General features: G+C 47.8%; 1 protein-coding gene across 2 annotated transcripts in view; it reads left to right on the plus strand.

The window, feature by feature from the left end:
* The window catches only part of LOC137431644 (reticulophagy regulator 3), a 60,764-nt gene that overhangs the window by 21,867 nt on the left and 21,342 nt on the right, over positions 1–17,555 (plus strand). The window contains exons 5-9 of one of the 2 annotated variants that reach the window (XM_068123197.2): positions 499–583; positions 1,218–1,358; positions 2,092–2,171; positions 2,294–2,429; positions 11,429–11,659. In XM_068123197.2, coding sequence (XP_067979298.2) covers positions 499–583; positions 1,218–1,358; positions 2,092–2,171; positions 2,294–2,429; positions 11,429–11,659 — 673 coding nt within the window. The remainder of the gene's footprint in view (positions 1–498; positions 584–1,217; positions 1,359–2,091; positions 2,172–2,293; positions 2,430–11,428; positions 11,660–17,555) is intronic. The other variant, XM_068123198.2, reaches the window with a different exon arrangement.

The following is a 17,555-nucleotide window of genomic DNA, read 5'->3' on the forward strand; positions in this document are numbered from 1 at the left end:
GCCTTTGGCCTATGTGTTAGTAGTCCATGGCCCAGTGCAATTGGAATTATTCCTGGTATATAACCACTGATATATTACATATGCATATAAGCCATATGCATGTTTTTGCTTCATGTATGTACATCGCGTTACTTTTTTTTTTTCCGGCACTGAACGTGGCATTATACACTGCCCAAATAAAGGGATGTATTTAATGATATTGAACTGAAATTTGATAGGGGACATGCATTGCAAAGCAATTCTCCTTGTTTATTTGTGGGATGCGTGGTACTTCCTATGGACAGCATTAGGCCCATCTCAATTTTCCCTGAGAATATGGTGGTGGGTCCTTCCCTCATTCTTTAAATGGCCACTGTCCCTGTGGGGATGATTCACCTGTGATGGTACTTCATCGTGCCCCTTCTTTTTTTCAATTATTTTTGGGTCTTTCTCCTTTTTTCTCCCCACTAATAAGCCTTTTCACAATGAGGTTCTAACTGGTGCTCTTTCCCATGGCAGTTTTGCATCCTGGCTTGCAGTTGCTGTTTCGGCCTCGCTTCGCTGGGCCAACACATACCTGGCATTGGAGTCTTCTATCTTATGTGTAGGCATTATTTCAAACTACCTACATAGTCACAACAGTAGCAATGTAAAATGAAGAACTAGTCTTGCTCGTGAAGGTTGGTGTCCATCGGCATTGGTGCACCGGTGGCATAATGGATGCAATCAACAGAACATTTATCGATATATGATAACCTCTGTGTGAAGAAAGAAGAAGCGGACATTTTGGGTGTTAACCCTTTGTTGCCTCTTTTATTCCGACAAAGGGTTAACCTCACGTCAGCTTCTCCTTGCTTCCCATTGCAGTTGGTCTACTTCGTTGAACATTATTTTGATTAGATTCAATTGCAAACAGGTAAAGCTCTGTTTATATGCAGTGTTAAAAATGACACCCTTCAATCCCAGTTGTTCTTTACTTCCACCCATTATGATCAATGGATTTGCTAAAAAATTATTCTTTAAAAAAAATTATTCTGGATTAAAGAGTGGACAACCTGTACAGAAGATGTACTATGCCCACTACTTTATTAATGAAAGACACTTGTATTATTACAGACGTTATCACTCGATGTCGATGGTTTCACTGTAATCTTATTACCTGGACCTTGCGTGAGGTTTTCCATCCTATGTTCTGCTGGAACAGGCTCTTAAGCACAAACTGTTTCTCTCATCCCCAGTTCTTATGCTGCTCCTATGGCCATTGGCAGCCCACCATGGCCTAGGTGAGAAATTGTGCTGGAAACTGCAAGAAGTAGTTTATATGCTCGACTACAGTGGAAGGCCACAACTCACCATGGACGGTGCCACCACCGGCAATCGTGAGTATTTGCACATGCTTACCTTCTTTTTTTAAACTGAAACCTGTCTCCTTGGTTGTGCTTGGAATGCTGTGGAAAGGTGTATGGTGCCTAGCAGAAATTGCAAGCATGTTATCTTACCTTTTACAAAAGGAGCCGCTGTATAGAAATAAATAAGTACAGATAGCTACTAACAGGGAAAGCAGCACTATCCTTGTCTGTGCATATTTTCCTGCATTCAGAAACGATCTTCCATCTGCCTAAACAGTGATGATCTTTTACCCAACAAATGTGCTCAACACCACGGTCCTTCCAAATTTTGTTCTAAATAATCAAGCGGATGTCCAAAACTTGTTGCTTTTGTGTAATTTATTTGCTATGAAACGTATGACATGTTGCAGCCAATCGTGAAACCACAATAGTAAGATATGGGGCTGCTTTAACAGAAATATTTGGGAAATTCACCAAGTTGCATTTGTTTCACCAGCCAACCCCCTCATGGGGAAAGTAATCCATTCACGGATGCGTTTCTGCCTCCAGGCCGTCATCAGTGTGTCTGTGGATTCGTTCCTTTTTTTATACATAGTAAATATTTAGTCAGCCCTTTGCTCGTCTGCAGGGCTCTGGAATACAGACAAATAATGTTTGGTACATTGTTTATTATAAATTCCAAGAGTTTTTACATTTTAATTTGGTTTTACTTTCTTAGACTTTAATTATACCGAAAGAACAATAAACATTCGCTCAATTTCAGGGAGGGTGTTTGGGCATCGGTTGCCCTATGACAGCGATGATTCTGACAGTGAGGACGAACTTGCACCCTTCTGCCCAGAGGTGAAGTGCACATATCTTTTGTTAAAACAGCAAATATTCATACCTGATAGTCTGTGTTTCTAAATGACTTGTGTGTGCTAAGGTTGCACTACTTGTTTGTTCATTTCTGTGCATGCTTTTAGCTGGATGCCGAGGCAGCAGCCAAGGCACTGGAGCTTTCTGAAACGGAGCCCTCGGATGATGATTCGTCTTACCAGGATGTCCTTGGACTAAGAGTGTCCAGAGGGACAACGCCACAGCTCACTGACTATTCTGATGGTATGTTGTGGTCCTGCCTTTGTCAGTATATTTGTGAGGTTTTTTTTGGGGGGGGGGGGGGGGGGCTATTTCTGTAGGGTACAGCATATAGAGATGTACAAATCATTGTCATAATTTTATGCCTCCACCGACGAAGTTTCCAGAGGCATTATATTTTAGGGTTGTCCATCCGTCTGGCCGTCCGTCTGTTGATCTGTGATAGGTTTTCATTTCCGCGACAACAGCTGAAGGGATCCAAGTCAAATTTGATTCAGGTATGTAACTATGTATAATAAGGTAAAGATGAACTGATTAGATTTTTGGGTCATGAGGTCAACAGAGGTCATGTTGGGTGCAAATCCTATTACCACTATAACTTGTGAACCTGTGATGGGATTTTGACCAAAGTATGTATTATGATGCTAACCCCCGCTCTTGCAGGGAAAATGGCCTTAAAATGCCTGTTGTGTTTGTTGTATGTATTATGATGCAAAGATGAAGTTATTTGATTTTGGGGTCAAACCTCAGAGTCTGTAATACTGTAATAGGTTTATCATTTGAGAATGGCTAAATGGATCCAAGTCAAATTTGGTCCAGGTATGTATCATGATGTAAAGATTAACTGGTTAGGTTTTGGAGTCAAGAGGGACAAAGGTCAAATGTCAAACATTCCCATTCGATTTAAAAAATTCTGTGCCCTAGCTAACTTGTGAACCAGTCATGGGATTTTCACTAAACTTGGTACAATTATATATTATGATGCAAAGATGAACTGATTCGATTTTCGGTAAGAGGTCAAAGGTCAGAGGTCATGCCAGGTGAAAATGTGATACTTGAGAACAGCTGAAGGGATTTAAGTCAAATTTGGTACAAGTATGTATAATGATGTAATAATGTAGGTGGAGGCACATCGGTCAATGTCACGATGTCGAAGAGTACTGTTCTGGTTATATATATTTATATATATACAGTCACGTGAAAAAGTAAGTACACCCCATGCAAAGTTTTGACTTTTTCAACATATTTCAACATACAGCTATTTGATCTTCATTTCAACAATATTGATAGATAAAGGTGATATTGTAGAACAAGTATCATGAAACATTTACATTTTGTAGTCCATTGTATAATTTAAATAAACATAAATGCAAATTTTGCATGTGGAAAAAGTAAGTACACCCTTGGCTCTAATAGGTGGTATTGCCCCCTTTGGCAGAAACAACCTCAAGTAGGCGTTTCTTATAACTGTCTACCAGTCTCTGACATCGACTGGGAGAAATTTCTGCCCACTCCTCCATGCAGAATTCTTTCAGCTGTGCGATGTTTGAGGGGTTTCTTTGCATGCACAGCTCGTTTCAAATCCCCCCACAACATCTCGATGGGATTTAGATCCGGGCTTTGACTTAGCCATTCCATAACCCTCCATTTCTTTCTTTTCAGCCATTCCTTGGTGGATTTACTGGTATGTTTAGGGTCATTGTCATGTTGCAAGGTCGACCTTCGGTTGAGCCTCAACTCTCCAAAAGATGGCCTCACATTATCCTCAAGCACCCTCTGGTACAATGAAGAATTCATAGTGGATTCTATGATGGTGAGCTGCCCAGGTCCTGATGCAGCAAAGCTGCCCCAAACCATAATGTTTCCACCACCATGCTTTACAGTTGGTATCAGGTTCTTGTGGTCAAATGCTGTCTTTGGTTTTCGCCAAACATGTCTTCTGGTACTGTGGCCAAATAGCTCTACCTTTGACTCATCTGTCCAGAGCACATTGTTCCAGAAGTGCTGGTCTTTGCCGAGGTGTTCATTGGCAAAGTTTAGTCTTGCCCTGATGTTCTTTCTGGACAGCAACGGTTTCCTCCTAGCACACCTCCCATGTAGATCAAATTTGTGCAGCCTCTTTCTAATGGTAGACTCGTGCACTTTGACATCAACAGTGGCAAGAGCTACCTGTAGGTCCCGTGATGACATTCTGGGGTTCTTAGAGACTTCTTTCAGCATCTTGCGGTCTGCTCTCTGGCTGAACTTGCTGGGGCAGCCTGGCCTGAACAAGTTGGCAGTTGTTTGGAATCTTCTCCACTTGTAGATGATCTTCCGGACAGTCGAATGATTGATTTCAAATTTAATTGTTTGGAGATCTTTTTAAATCCCTTCCCAGACTCATCGGCATCTATAACCTTCTTTCTGAAGGCCTCAGAGAGTTGTTTTGATCTAGGCATGGTGACGCCGCACACTTAAACAACAAAGAGCAAACCAAACTAAATATCTGAGGTTTAAATAAGACAGGTTCCTCCAAGATCCTCTCTGACGAAGTTCTAATCATTTGCACCTGATTCTAATTTTAGGTATTTGAAGTAGTGATAAATGTAGGGGTGTACTTACTTTTTCCACATGCGAAATTTGCATTTATGTTTATTTCAATTTTACAATGGACTACAAAATGTAAATGTTTCATGATATTTGTTATATTATATCACATTTATCTATCAATATTGTTGAAATGAAGATCAAATAGCTGTATGTTGAAATATGTTGAAAAAGTCAAAACTTTACATGGGGTGTACTTACTTTTTCACGTGACTGTATATATATAATTTGTTGCGGATCTCTCGAAGCCCGTCGACGTACAGAGGGGGGATTAAACCCATTTTCCCCCTCGGGTCTTCGAGTCCACGAGGCCGAGTCGCCACTCCCGTAGCGAGCGTGCGGAAGGGTATCGGGTCGATTCCACACGTACCTTCGGTACCCACGCTGCCACGAAAACGGGGACTGGACCTCGCACAAGCCACGATAATCGAATACACCCGAGCGGTTTGCGTATCACGTGACTCGTGCCGTTACTTTTATTGAACCCGATTCGAGCGGTTTTATTCGTGCCATGCTCGGCCAATAGAGAAATGACGGGAATGGTCAAATGGAAGAAAGAACAGATTTATTTACAACTATACAAGGTGAAGAGACACAGAGCAGGCTTAATCAGTCGTAACTTATTCTCCCAGACAAGGGCCCACTCACTCACGCAGGGAAAAGGAGGAAGGACAAGTTCGCGCTCCAAACGAGCCTTGGCGCCGGTCGCTCCCAGACAGCTCGCCGGGCGTGGCCCTCGGATGTTCACGGCACGTGTGTTGGGAGCGCAGGCAGGGAGACCGTGCGTCTGTGGCCCGGAATGGATCGTCTTCACAAGTGTAGATTAACAGCCGCAGCAGAGCGCAGGGCACAGGGAGAGTTCGTGTACAGAGGGGGCTTATAACAAGCAACTGAATCCACTCGTGGCTACCATGTCTCTTTTCTCACAGCTCTCTCAGGTTGACTCTGACCACCACGACTTCTAGGGCACACTCTCACCTCCACCACCACGTCTCTCCCAGCTCTGACTGGGAGACTCTGGGCGACTCTGACGCGGGGGGCTTGGGGCAGGGTCTTATATCACCCCTCCCCAGCCTTACCCGAATGTTCCAAGCCCCTCCTCTCGCTGCCGTTGTGAGCCACTCCCCTTGAGCTCCGATTGGCTGCTCGCCGCCTACCGGCCACTCCCCTGCAGCTCCTCCCTTCGGCCTTGCCAGACTTGTTCCAGGCCTAGCACGTGGCATTCAAGCCCAAAGAACACCGAACTCACTGGCCTGCTCAACGCAAACTAACACAGGAAAGGAGACTACGCTTACATTTACTAAGAAATAACTGAACTAAAGCGAGGCTACATGTTGTGGTGCAACTACCTACGAAGGGGGTCATCCTTTATTCACAAAACCGCAACAATATATTGTTGTGGATATGAGAATTGTGTTTTTTTTTATTGTTGTAAAAATATCACCCTCCTTCCTCCAGTTGTTGTGTATAAAGGTCAAAGGGCGTCCTTTAGTTATTTCATAAACATCCACGTTAGCCAATCATAGATTTCCTCCTTGTTGGTAGTTATTTCCTTATTCTGTGTATTAGGTTAAGGCTTTGTCTTCCATTAATTCATACTCCATTGCACCGAATCAATTAAGAATAGCTCCCCTTCAATAATTCCATTTCCCAGCCAAACTCTCCATCTCTGGGTAAAGCAGTTTCACAAGCGTGGGGTGCGCGCCCTCTCATTTCGCTGCTATAGTGAATATGTGCTCCGTGCTCTGTTTGAACAGGAGGGGCGGGGTCGCCAGGAAGAGGCAAGCCCAGGGCGCGCCACGAAGGGCGGGGCTGTTCAGCCCCATGCCCAAATAAGGAAACAAGCTCGTGGGATTGCCATACAAGGTCACGAAACAGAGCATGGGGGGGAGGGCGGTACCGAAACCGATGAGGGCGTGTCACACCTGCGCTGAAGGTATGAGACAAGGGGTGCGACGATCGCTGAGGAGATATACCGCAGGAGATAAAAAGAAGGTGGTGCAAAAAGGAGGATTGGAGGGAGAGAGATGCGTCAGACGATTGAGAGAGGACCGGAGCAGATGACAAAAGAGCCCGAGGCGTGTCGAGGAAGGACGATATACGTGTGACGATATACGTGACACTCAAGGACTCATATCCCCTGCCAAGAATTGATGACACCCTCGATGCCGTTGCGGGCTCAAATTGGTTCACAACTTTGGACCTCAAGAGTGGGTATTGGCAGGTGGAGATGGATCGGGCAGGGAAGGAGAAAACGGCATTTTCCACAGGTAAGGGGCTGTATCAGTTCACTGTGATGCCGTTTGGTTTGTGTTACGCCCCCGCCACCTTTGAGAGATTAATGGAGCATGTGCTAGGCGGCATGCCATGGCAATCATGCCTGGTATACCTGGATGACGTCCTGGTACATGCCAAGACCTTCCCCCAGGCGTTAGCTAATTTGGACCAGGTGTTCGGGTGCCTCAGACAGGCAGGGTTGAAGCTGAACCCGAGTAAGTGCACCTTGTTTGCAAGAGAGGTGGCCTATCTAGGTCACGTGATCGGCCGCGAGGGGGTAAAAACGGACCCAGACAAAATTAAAGCGGTAGAGGAGTGGCCCGCACCACGTACCATCAAGGAGGTGCGGGGATTTTTGGGACTCTGCTCCTACTAACGGCATTTTGTGGCGAAATTTGCGGAGTTGGCCCGCCCCCTCCACCGGCTTACGGAGAAGGGGACGCGATTTCATTGGACAAGGGAGTGCCACGAGGCCTTCCAAAAATTGAAGGGGTGTTTAACATCCGCACCCCTTCTAGCTTACCCCACTAGCGACGGGACATTTACCCTGGACACGGATGCGAGCCAGGAAGGATTGGGCGCAGTTTTGTCTCAGACACAGGAGGGCGTGGAGAGAGTGATTGGTTATTATAGTCGGGCCTTAAGTAGGCCCGAACGAAATTATTGTGTTACTCGCAAAGAGTTATTGGCTATGCTGGCTGCCATGAACCATTTCCACCCGTACCTGTACGGGCGGAAATTTTCGGTTCGAACTGACCATTCCTCCTTGCAATGGCTCCTTCAGTTCAAGGAACCGGAGGGCCAAATTGCAAGGTGGTTGGAAAAGTTGCAGCAGTACGATTTTGATGTGACCCATAGGGCCGGGAAGGCCCATGGTAATGCAGACGCACTCTCTCGGCGTCCTTGTCTGGGGGGAAAACTGCAAATTTTGTGCGAGACACGAGGAGAGGGAGCAATTGGGCGATTCTGCCCCGATTCTCGTCGTCCGGGCAACCCGGGTGAGAGGGCCAATTTTGCCACTAATACCGTTGTGGACACACCTTCAGCGCGGACACACCAATATGTGCTCCGTGCTCTGGGAGGAATGAAGAATTTGGAACTTTGGCGTGGAGCACGGCCCAGCAGGAGGATCCCGTTTTGGGGCCGGTGTTCAAATGGGTCAGATTGGGGCAAAGACCAAAGGGGGAAGAGGTCACCCCCCTCGGGGCGCAAATAAAGGCGTATTGGGCTCAGTGGCAGACCCTGGAATTGAAAGGCAACATCTTATATTGCAAGTGGGTGGAGGTTCCCTCTGAGAGAACTTCCTGGCTGGTGATAGTCCCTGACAAATTTAAGACCGTCATATTACAACAGGTGCATGGTACCCGCTCCGGCGGCCATTTGGGCAGGACAAAGACAATATCTCGGGTCCGCCGGAGGTTCTATTGGGTGAATATGGGGCGCGACATACAGGACTGGTGTCGGAGATGCGACGCCTGTTCTGCCAAAAAGGGACCAGCATGGAGGATGAGGGGGCCCCCCTTCAATTACACCAGGTGGGGGCCCCCCTTGAGCAGGTGGCTATGGATATTCTAGGACCGCTGTCCCGCACCCGCCAAGGTAATAAGTATATCCTCGTTGTAATGGACTATTTTACCAAGTGGCCGGAGTCCTACGCCCTCCCCAACCAAGAAGCCGGGGTTGTAGCGCAGGCCTTCGTGGAAGGATTTGTATGTTGGCACGGGATTCCACAGGAGCTGCACACCGATCAGGGTCGAAATTTTGAAAGTCAATTGCTAAAAGATGTGTGCAGACTCCTGTCAATTCGAAAAACCAGGACCACGCCCTTGCGGCCACAATCTGACGGGATGGTGGAAAGATTCAATCGAACATTGATCCAACAACTGGCATTGTTCACCACCACCCGTCAGGATGACTGGGACGAACATCTCCCGTACTTGTTGATGGCCTACCGAACCAGCCAGCACGGAGCCACCGCATGCAGTCCAGCGTTGCTTATGTATGGGCGGGAGTTGCGGGCTCCCGCCGACTTGCTATGCGGTCCCGTGCCAGACACCACAGATATCCCGCCGAGGGAGGGTTACGCACGTCACCTGGAGGAAGGCATGGAGAGGGTCCATGCCTTCGCCCGCCGCCAGCTCCATCTGGCAGGGGCCAAGATGAAGCGCAGGTACGACGACCGGAGCCAGGGGAGTCAGTACGCCCCGGGGATGAAGATTTTGTTCTTTAATCGCCGGAGGCGGAAGGGTAGGTGCCCAAAACTCACCTCCCCCTGGCAAGGCCCGGGAGTCGTCCTGTCGCAAGTCTGTGACGTGGTCGTTAAGATCAAAATGGGGCCACGGGCCCTCCCTCGGATCGTCCATGCCGACCGGATAAGACCTTATGCCGGCGAGCAGGCGCCCTCGTGGATCGCCTCGGCTCTAGATGCCGAGGCAGGACTTGCGACGGGGGCTCGTAGCGTCAGAGGACTGGGGGGGATGGTAGTGAGAGATGCCCGATTTGGTGGGATGGCAACTCTGCTATCCCTCACACCACGGGGGCAAAGGAGCACTAGTTATGGGGTTTGGCAGTGAAAACTAGCCCGGGAGGGTTAGGATAAAATGATAGGGATCTAGAGAAGATGACCATAGGTAACGGTAAGTTTAGGCAGTGACACTGATACCTGTAGTGGGGATGCAGCTAGATTAGTTTGGATTATAATGACGAGGGAGCGCAATAGTTTAAAGGGGCGACTGGGAAGCGCAAGTTCCAGAGGGGAGTAGTTAGATAAGGTGATGCCGTGTGAGTGTTGGAGGTGTATTCAGAAGGGTATTGTGAAAAGTGTATGAGTGAGTGTCGATATCGAGCAAATGAGGAATTTCTAGGCAATGCTCGGGAGAGATGTGTGTGTGACCGTGGGAGAATTTGGGTGCCTGAGGCAATGGTGTTTGAGAATCGAAAGTGTATTGAGCGTGGAAGTGTATGGAGCAGTGAGAGAGGAACAAGTGAGATTGCACAGGTGTGCAACTGAACAGGTGAATGGAGCAGTGTATGAGTGAGTGATGGTGATGTGTGCTGTGTTGACCAAATGGTCCAGGGAGGAAGGAGGGTGCAGGTAGCACCAGGAGTGATTGCGCACGTGTGCAACTACAGGAGGTATGGAGAATGGTTGTGTGGAATACATGGAGTGTGGAATATATGGAGTATGGAATGGATGGTTGTGGAGTGAGTATGGTGGAAACTGTGGAGTGGAGTGGATGGTGCGAAGGTGTGGATGGGGGAAAGGAGGATGGACCCCATCACGAATACCCGGGGAGGGTAGTGTAAGAGTTAGGTAGAGGGTATAGGTAAATTGTGGTTGGATATTGGCATCTGTGGTGCGTGGTGGAAGAATGATGGTTGAATGGATGCATTAGTGTTGTGGAAATGGCTGGGCGTGTAGCCTGTTAGTATGTGTAGTTGATTGGGCACTCCACCACTGTGAGGATGTCCGCCAGGTGAGGCCGCAGGTGGGCTCTGGGAGTCGGTAGAGTTGTTGTGGATGGGGCCCGAGGATCCGGAGGACGGACCCGGGTAGCCCAGTGCCAGAGAGGGCACCGAGTGGGGAGAGCGCCAGAGGGCCTTCCCCAGTTAGATAGGTTAGGGTGAGGAGCAGGTAAGCTCGGAGGCAACTACAGTGGTGGAGGTGTGCAGGTGGGTAGACCTGCTGGGAGAGCTGCACGACCCAGCCCGGAAATTGTGCAAGGGCACAGGGAGTTGAACCAGGGGAGTGAGACCCCAAATTGAGAAGCACCACAGTTTGGTCAATGGGAATTTGGTTCTTAAAACCGCATAGAGTAAGATTGCCAATGGATTGGCAGGGAAAGACCCCGGGTAGTGTAAAGTGTGTCAATGTCATTTAGAGGATAGTTAGGATTAAAAATCTCCTCGCACCATCTGCATCCACTCACCTGAGGTGACAAAACTCCACACCATGCCATGTTTTTATTATTTTTGTGCAAATGTTTGGAATGTGAGACGCATGATGACGTGGGTGGGCTCTGGGAGCCAAAAGCATTGTGCTTTGTGTTCCATCTCTCCCTCCTTATGAGGATTGATGATGAGTTGGTGATGGCAAATTTTGGTTAGATGGATTGTGGTGACGAATTTGGTATGGGGGGAAATATGGGGAAGACGAGACATTAGTGACGAATTTGTAAATGTGTAGATTGTTGTAAATATGGGGTAAGGGCAAGGGTAGAGTAGGTGACAGGGGGGGTGACGTACGGTAGGGACGAGCTTTTCTCCGCTCCGTCTCCAAACGCACCTCGCCTTGCATTGCCTTGTTTGATGTGTACCCTTGTGACCTTACCCCTCGCTCACCTGTCTTCCCCCCCCCCCCCCCTTGTCTCCCACACGAGGAATGTGCGCCACTGGGCGCCGAGGGGAGCGTGCGGGAGTCCGCCATTGTGCGCCCGAAACTCCCGGAACCAGCTGTCTGCATCGATGCACAACCTTATGGACCACATGTCTGTGGCTGAGCACCACTTATGGACCCCATGGGTTGGGGCATGGCCCCTCTGCTGGAACCGGCCATGAAGGCCCGAGATCTTGCTGGCGGACCTTGGTCACAGGGCACCGATGCCACACAGGTGAACCCCCTAGTCGGCCCTGTAGGCCATAAATTAAAAAAATGGACACGTTTTGTGCTTGCAAATTTATTTCCACCAAATAAGTTGACAACATCAGGAAGAATACCAATGGCCAGCAGAGGGAGCCAAAGAGGAAGACCAACACCAATGGTTTGTTTGGTTATTTTTATTAAGAACTGTGGTGACTGTGCACCGACTGGTGCTTGATGGTGGTTTTGGTGCGTTGTGGGTGCTTTCTGGTGCGTCGATGCAGAGCAGACTGTCTCCCCCCCAAAAGAACAATCACAGGTCCTGGGTTGCGTGTTGTAAATAAAATAGCGTCAATTGTAAATAATGCGCCCCCACCGTAAGTGTTGTAGTTTGAAGACAATTCCGCAATTCGGTTAGCTGTGGGCGTGAGTCTGTTAGGTAGGGTGCAATGGAGCAGCGGGACATATTTATTTATGTTTTAAAACTGTCACACTCAGGGTCAGGTTAAATGTAGAGGGAACTACACCTACGTGCCACACAAAAAGTAAAAGTAATAGGCCCGGGACGTGCCTAAGAGGAGGAGGGTGCAGTGTTGTGGATATGAGAATTGTGTTTTTTTTTATTGTTGTAAAAATATCACCCTCCTTCCTCCGGTTGTTGTGTATAAAGGTCAAAGGGCGTCCTTTAGTTATTTCATAAACTTCCACGTTAGCCAATCATAGATTTCCTCCTTGTTGGTAGTTATTTCCTTATTCTGTGTATTAGGTTAAGGCTTTCTCTTCCATTAATTAATACTCCATTGCACCGAATCAATTAAGAATAGCTCCCCTTCAATAATTCCATTTCCCAGCCAAACTCTCCATCTCTGGGTAAAGCAGTTTCACAAGCGTTGGGTGCGCGCCCTCTCATTTCGCTGCTATAGTGAATATGTGCTCCGTGCTCTGTTTGAACAGGAGGGGCGGGGTCGCCAGGAAGAGGCAAGCCCAGGGCGTGCCACGAAGGGCGGGGCTGTTCAGCCCCATGCCCAAATAAGGAAACAAGCTCGTGGCTCGCCACGAGGGGCGTGCCGTTCGGCGCCATGCCCAAATAGGGAGACAAGCCCGTGGGATTGCCATACAAGGTCACGAAACGGAGCACGGGGGGGAGGGCGGTACCGAAACCGACGAGGGCGTGTCACACCTGCGCTGAAGGTATGAGACAAGGGGTGCGACGATCGCTGAGGAGATATACCGCAGGAGATAAAAAGAAGGTGGTGCAAAAAGGAGGATTGGAGGGAGAGAGACGCGTCAGACGATTGAGAGAGGACCGGAGCAGATGACAAAAGAGCCCGAGGCGTGTCGAGGAAGGACGATATACGTGTGCTGCCGCCGCCCTGCTTGCTCCTAGCCCGGAGAGGACCTGCGTGCTGTGCGCCCTGCTCAACCTTCCAGGCTTTGTGGTTCCACCTGGACCTTCTGATCCCTCCAGCCAATCCACTCTGCAATTTCCCCATTCATGTACGTGAGTTTGTTCTGTCTTTGTCTTGTCCTTGGGGTATAAGTTAAGCCTGTTTAGTTAAGCTAGAGTTTCACTGTGTCCTTCTGGTCCGTCCCTCTTTCTGTTTTTATTTTATTATTCTTCCTCCTCCTTGGTTGCTTTCAATTGTGTAAATAGTAAATAAATCATATTTGTATTTCTTACCCTTTGCCTTTCTTTCCTCTACATCCGTCGTTGTTGTCTTTTCCCCATTGAATACCTGTGGCACGATTTGGCCAACGTTTGAAAATCGGGTCTAGTCATTGTTAACAGTTCGTGCCGCGGCTGCCATCCGCTCGGTAAAGTAACATCTTATCCGCGGTCGTGAACGGGGCTGTGCACCGGCCTTTCCGGAGGTCGCGGTGCAGCTTCAGGGACCACGTCGGTCAGTAACAAACGAGGGGACTAATCCCCCCTCAAAGGGGAACCATAGGCCGACGTTGGGTTCCGCAAACAATATCTATATATATATATATTGTTGCGGTTTTGAGCTTGTACAATAAAGGTTAATTTCCCCCTCATAGTTTAGTCACACTACAACACGTAGCCTCGCGATAGTTCAGTTATTTCTTAGTATGTGTAAGCATAGTCCTTTTCCTGTGTTAGTTTTGCGTTGAGTAGAATAATGAGAGTTAAGTCCTTTCATTGCCTTATGCCGCCTTATGCCGCCTTATGCCGCCTTTGGCTTTTGGCGCAAATTAACACGGGGCAGTCGAGGCAAGACCGAAGGAGGGTGGAGGAGAAGCCGACGGTAAGTGCGGGCCGCCAATCAGGGCTCGAAGGGGGTGGCTTAGCACTGCGTCAAAAGGCGTGGTTAGAACATTCGAGCGAGCTAAGGGGGTTGGCAATATAACCCGTTGCACGAAGCCCCTGACCTCAGTTATGAGATGGGTGATGAGCTTGATGAGTTATGAGTTGGGCAGAGACGCTTGACAAGTGAACGAGTTATGGGGAAAGGCGCTCTGTTGAAACGAGTTATGAGTTATGGGAGAGGCGCTTGACGAATGACTGAGTTATGAGAAGGGAGAGGCGCTTGTTGAACGAGTTCTGAGAGAAGACGCGCATGAACCAAGTTATAAGGCGCTCTTACAAGTTAAACGCTCGGTTGAGCTTGAGGCAGAACCTCTATCGAGTTACGCGAGTGAGAGCGCGCCGCTAATTAATCGTGCTGTGAGAAACCGCCAAGCCTGGCGAGAGACGCGTACATTTCCCTCCTGCCTGCCTGCTCTGCCCTTTGTTCGAGAGACGCGCTGCAAGTATCCCTCCCGCCGCCTGCTTGCCTTCATCGAGGGACGTGCTGTGACCGGGGAGAGCCACGCCGGGCGAAGCCGTTCCTGGACGACCAAGTCGGAGTGTTCGGCGAGTGAACATCACCCTTCCTTCATTTCCCCCTGTGAGTGTGATCGGGCCCGTGTCTGGGGATAAGTTAAGACTGTATAAGACTGCTCTGTGTCTCTTCGCCTTGCACATAATCGTGTAAATAATCATTAAACCTGTGTTCTTCCTTCTATTCGATCGTCCCCGTCATTTCCATCTATTGACTAAGCGTGGTACGAATAAAACCGCTCTAATCGGGTTCCAATACCAAAGAGATCTGCACGGTACGTCATCCGCGTGGTACGTCATCCGCTCAGACGCACCCAAATTGCGCGTGGTTCATGCGAGGCTTGATTCCCCGCTTTCGCGGCGGCGCAGGTACTTAGGTACGTGCGAACATCGTCCCGGAACCCTACCCTGCGTTGGCCCGGGAGGGGCGTTTCAAGTCTCTCGGTTGCGATGACCCAAAAAGAACAAGGGGCTTAATCTCCCCTTGGTAATGGCAGGAGGGTCGCGCGGAAACAGTAACAATATATTGTTACGTGCTCCTCCCCGACCCCCTGGTCACAGTGTACCTCCAAGCCCCGAGAGGAGTCATGGCAGAAAAATGTGTTATTCTGTATGTCAAAGATCAATGGTGAAGCCACACCAATTGTTACTCACAAACAAATATTGTATTAAGATCACACAAGAATAAGAGTACAACTATAATATGAATCAAAAGTACAATCAATATCCAATGATGCTACCATCAGTTTTGTAATATATAACTCACTGTGCTCCGAGTGAGTGAAACAAGAACAGCCCCAATGTCTCTAATCCCAGGCTTCAAGACAAAGTCGAGCCGCTTCAGCGATCGACAGATCAATGTCTAATCGAGACCAGAATCCCGTTGGGTTGGCAGTTACAGTCCTGCTGCCAAAGCTGTGCCAAGGCGCCCTCCAGGCGACTGGGAAATACAAAGGCACCCTCCAGGCGACTGGGACATCACACCCTCGGTTATGGACGTTCCACAGCTCACAGTCAGCGACACGCAGACTTTCCACTCAAAAGCCACGTCACACACACACACACACACACACACACCCCAGATCGACGTCTGAATGCAGTGAAAATGGTCGAAACGAGACGAAACCTTGAGCGAAGCGCAAGTCCTGCGCGAGTCAAAATGGCCGATGGCCCGGTCTCGTGGCGCAACGGCACGACGATGATGACGATGATTCTCTTCAGAATCCACCGCAAAACCTGACACGCAGGTTGATGTGTCACAGCGATAGCAACTCTGTCGCAGGAATCCCTTTCCCGGAAACCAAAAGTTCACTCGTGACTCTTGCTCGCCAACGTTCACTCCAGACCGCAAAGCAACTCGGCTTTCTTCTCCGACTCATTCGCTCCGCCTCCTTTCTCTTCTTCCTCTTCTTCGTCGTCGTCTGGTTCCCGATCCGGTTTCCTGTTTCTTTTAACTCTAACTTTTTCACCTTTTGAAAATAGTTCATAAACAATAAACCTTTTGAAAACGATAATAGTACATGGAATCAAAAATGTTTACAGTGGATGAAAACTACCACAACGGAAGTGACGAATCTGTAACAATATATATATATATATATATATATATATATATATATATATATATATATATGTATAATTGTATATACAGTGAAACCTTGACTTACGAGTGCACCAACTTACGAGTTTTCCGAGATACGAGCCGTCGCTCGGGCGGTTTATTGCTTTGAGATGCGAGCCGAGATCTGAGTTACGAGCTTACGCCACCCGCCACCAGGTGGGTTCCGGTCACGTGGTTATCTTGCCGTGCAAGCATCTCTGCCGTATATCGCTGCTGTTTTGTTTTCGCATTTTGGTTATTTTGGAGCTGACGCCACCCGCCACCAGGTGGGTTCCGGTCACGTGGTTATCTTGCCGTGCAAGCATCTCTGCCGTATATCGCTGCTGCTTTGTTTTCGCATGTTGGTTATTTTGGAGCTTACGCCACCCGCCACCAGGTGGGTTCCGGTCACGTGGTTATCTTGCCGTGCAAGCATCTCTGCCGTATAGCTGCTGCTTTGTTTTCGCATTTTGGTTATTTTGGAAAATTTCTTAGTTTTAACCATGGGTCCTAAGAAATTGAGTGCCAAGGGCAGTACTGAGAAGAAGAAGAGGATGATGTGCTTGGATATAAAACACGCAATCGTCGAAAAACATGAGCGAGGTGTGCGTGTTGTCGACTTGGCGAGGCAGTACGATCGTAGCAGTACGATCGAAACATTTTGAAAGGGAGGAAGAAACAAACCTCGTTGGACAGGTTTTTATTGAAACGCCCTGCAAGTGAAAGCGAGGAAAGTGTGGCGAAAAAGGCAAAAGTTATCTCCTCCACCTCCGCCAGCATCTTCGTCTGATCTTCAAGGTAAATACACTTAATAAAACCAGTTTATTTCTTTACATTGTGGCGGACACGGAAGCTCACTGGCGTGGTGACATCATTCCGCGCACCAAGTGGGCGGGGGCCACGCCGAGGGGTAGGCGTGGCCTCAGGATATACACCGGGCGCGCAGCCCGGAGCGCGCCAGTGTTAGTGAGCTCTTGAATAAAGACTCTTACAAATTACCGCGTTGTACGCTTCCTCCTTGTTTACAAGCAGCGCGCGTAACGCCGCTTATTAGTTATTACGTACAGTATATACGAGGTCGTGCTTGTTTATACATTATTTGTTATTTATAAAGTACATTTTTCTTATTTAAAAACACGTAACAAAAAAAATTGGTGTGGTTTTTGGCGGGCTGGAACGGATTAATAGCATTTCAATGCATTTTAATGGAGAAATGTAATTTGAGAAACGAGCAAATTGAGTTACGAGCTCGGTCACAGAACGAATTAAACTCGTAAGTCAAGGTTTCACTGTATGTATGTATGTATATATATATATATATATATATATATATATATATATATATATATATATATATATATATATATATATATATATATATATATATATATATATATATATATAATATATATATGTGTATATATATATGTGTATATATATGTGTATATATATATATGTGTATATATATATATGTGTATATATATG

The sequence above is a fragment of the Myxine glutinosa genome, chromosome 7, assembly GCF_964187855.1.
Source record: "Myxine glutinosa chromosome 7, kmMyxGlut1.1, whole genome shotgun sequence".
Taxonomy (NCBI): Eukaryota; Metazoa; Chordata; class Myxini; order Myxiniformes; family Myxinidae; genus Myxine; species Myxine glutinosa.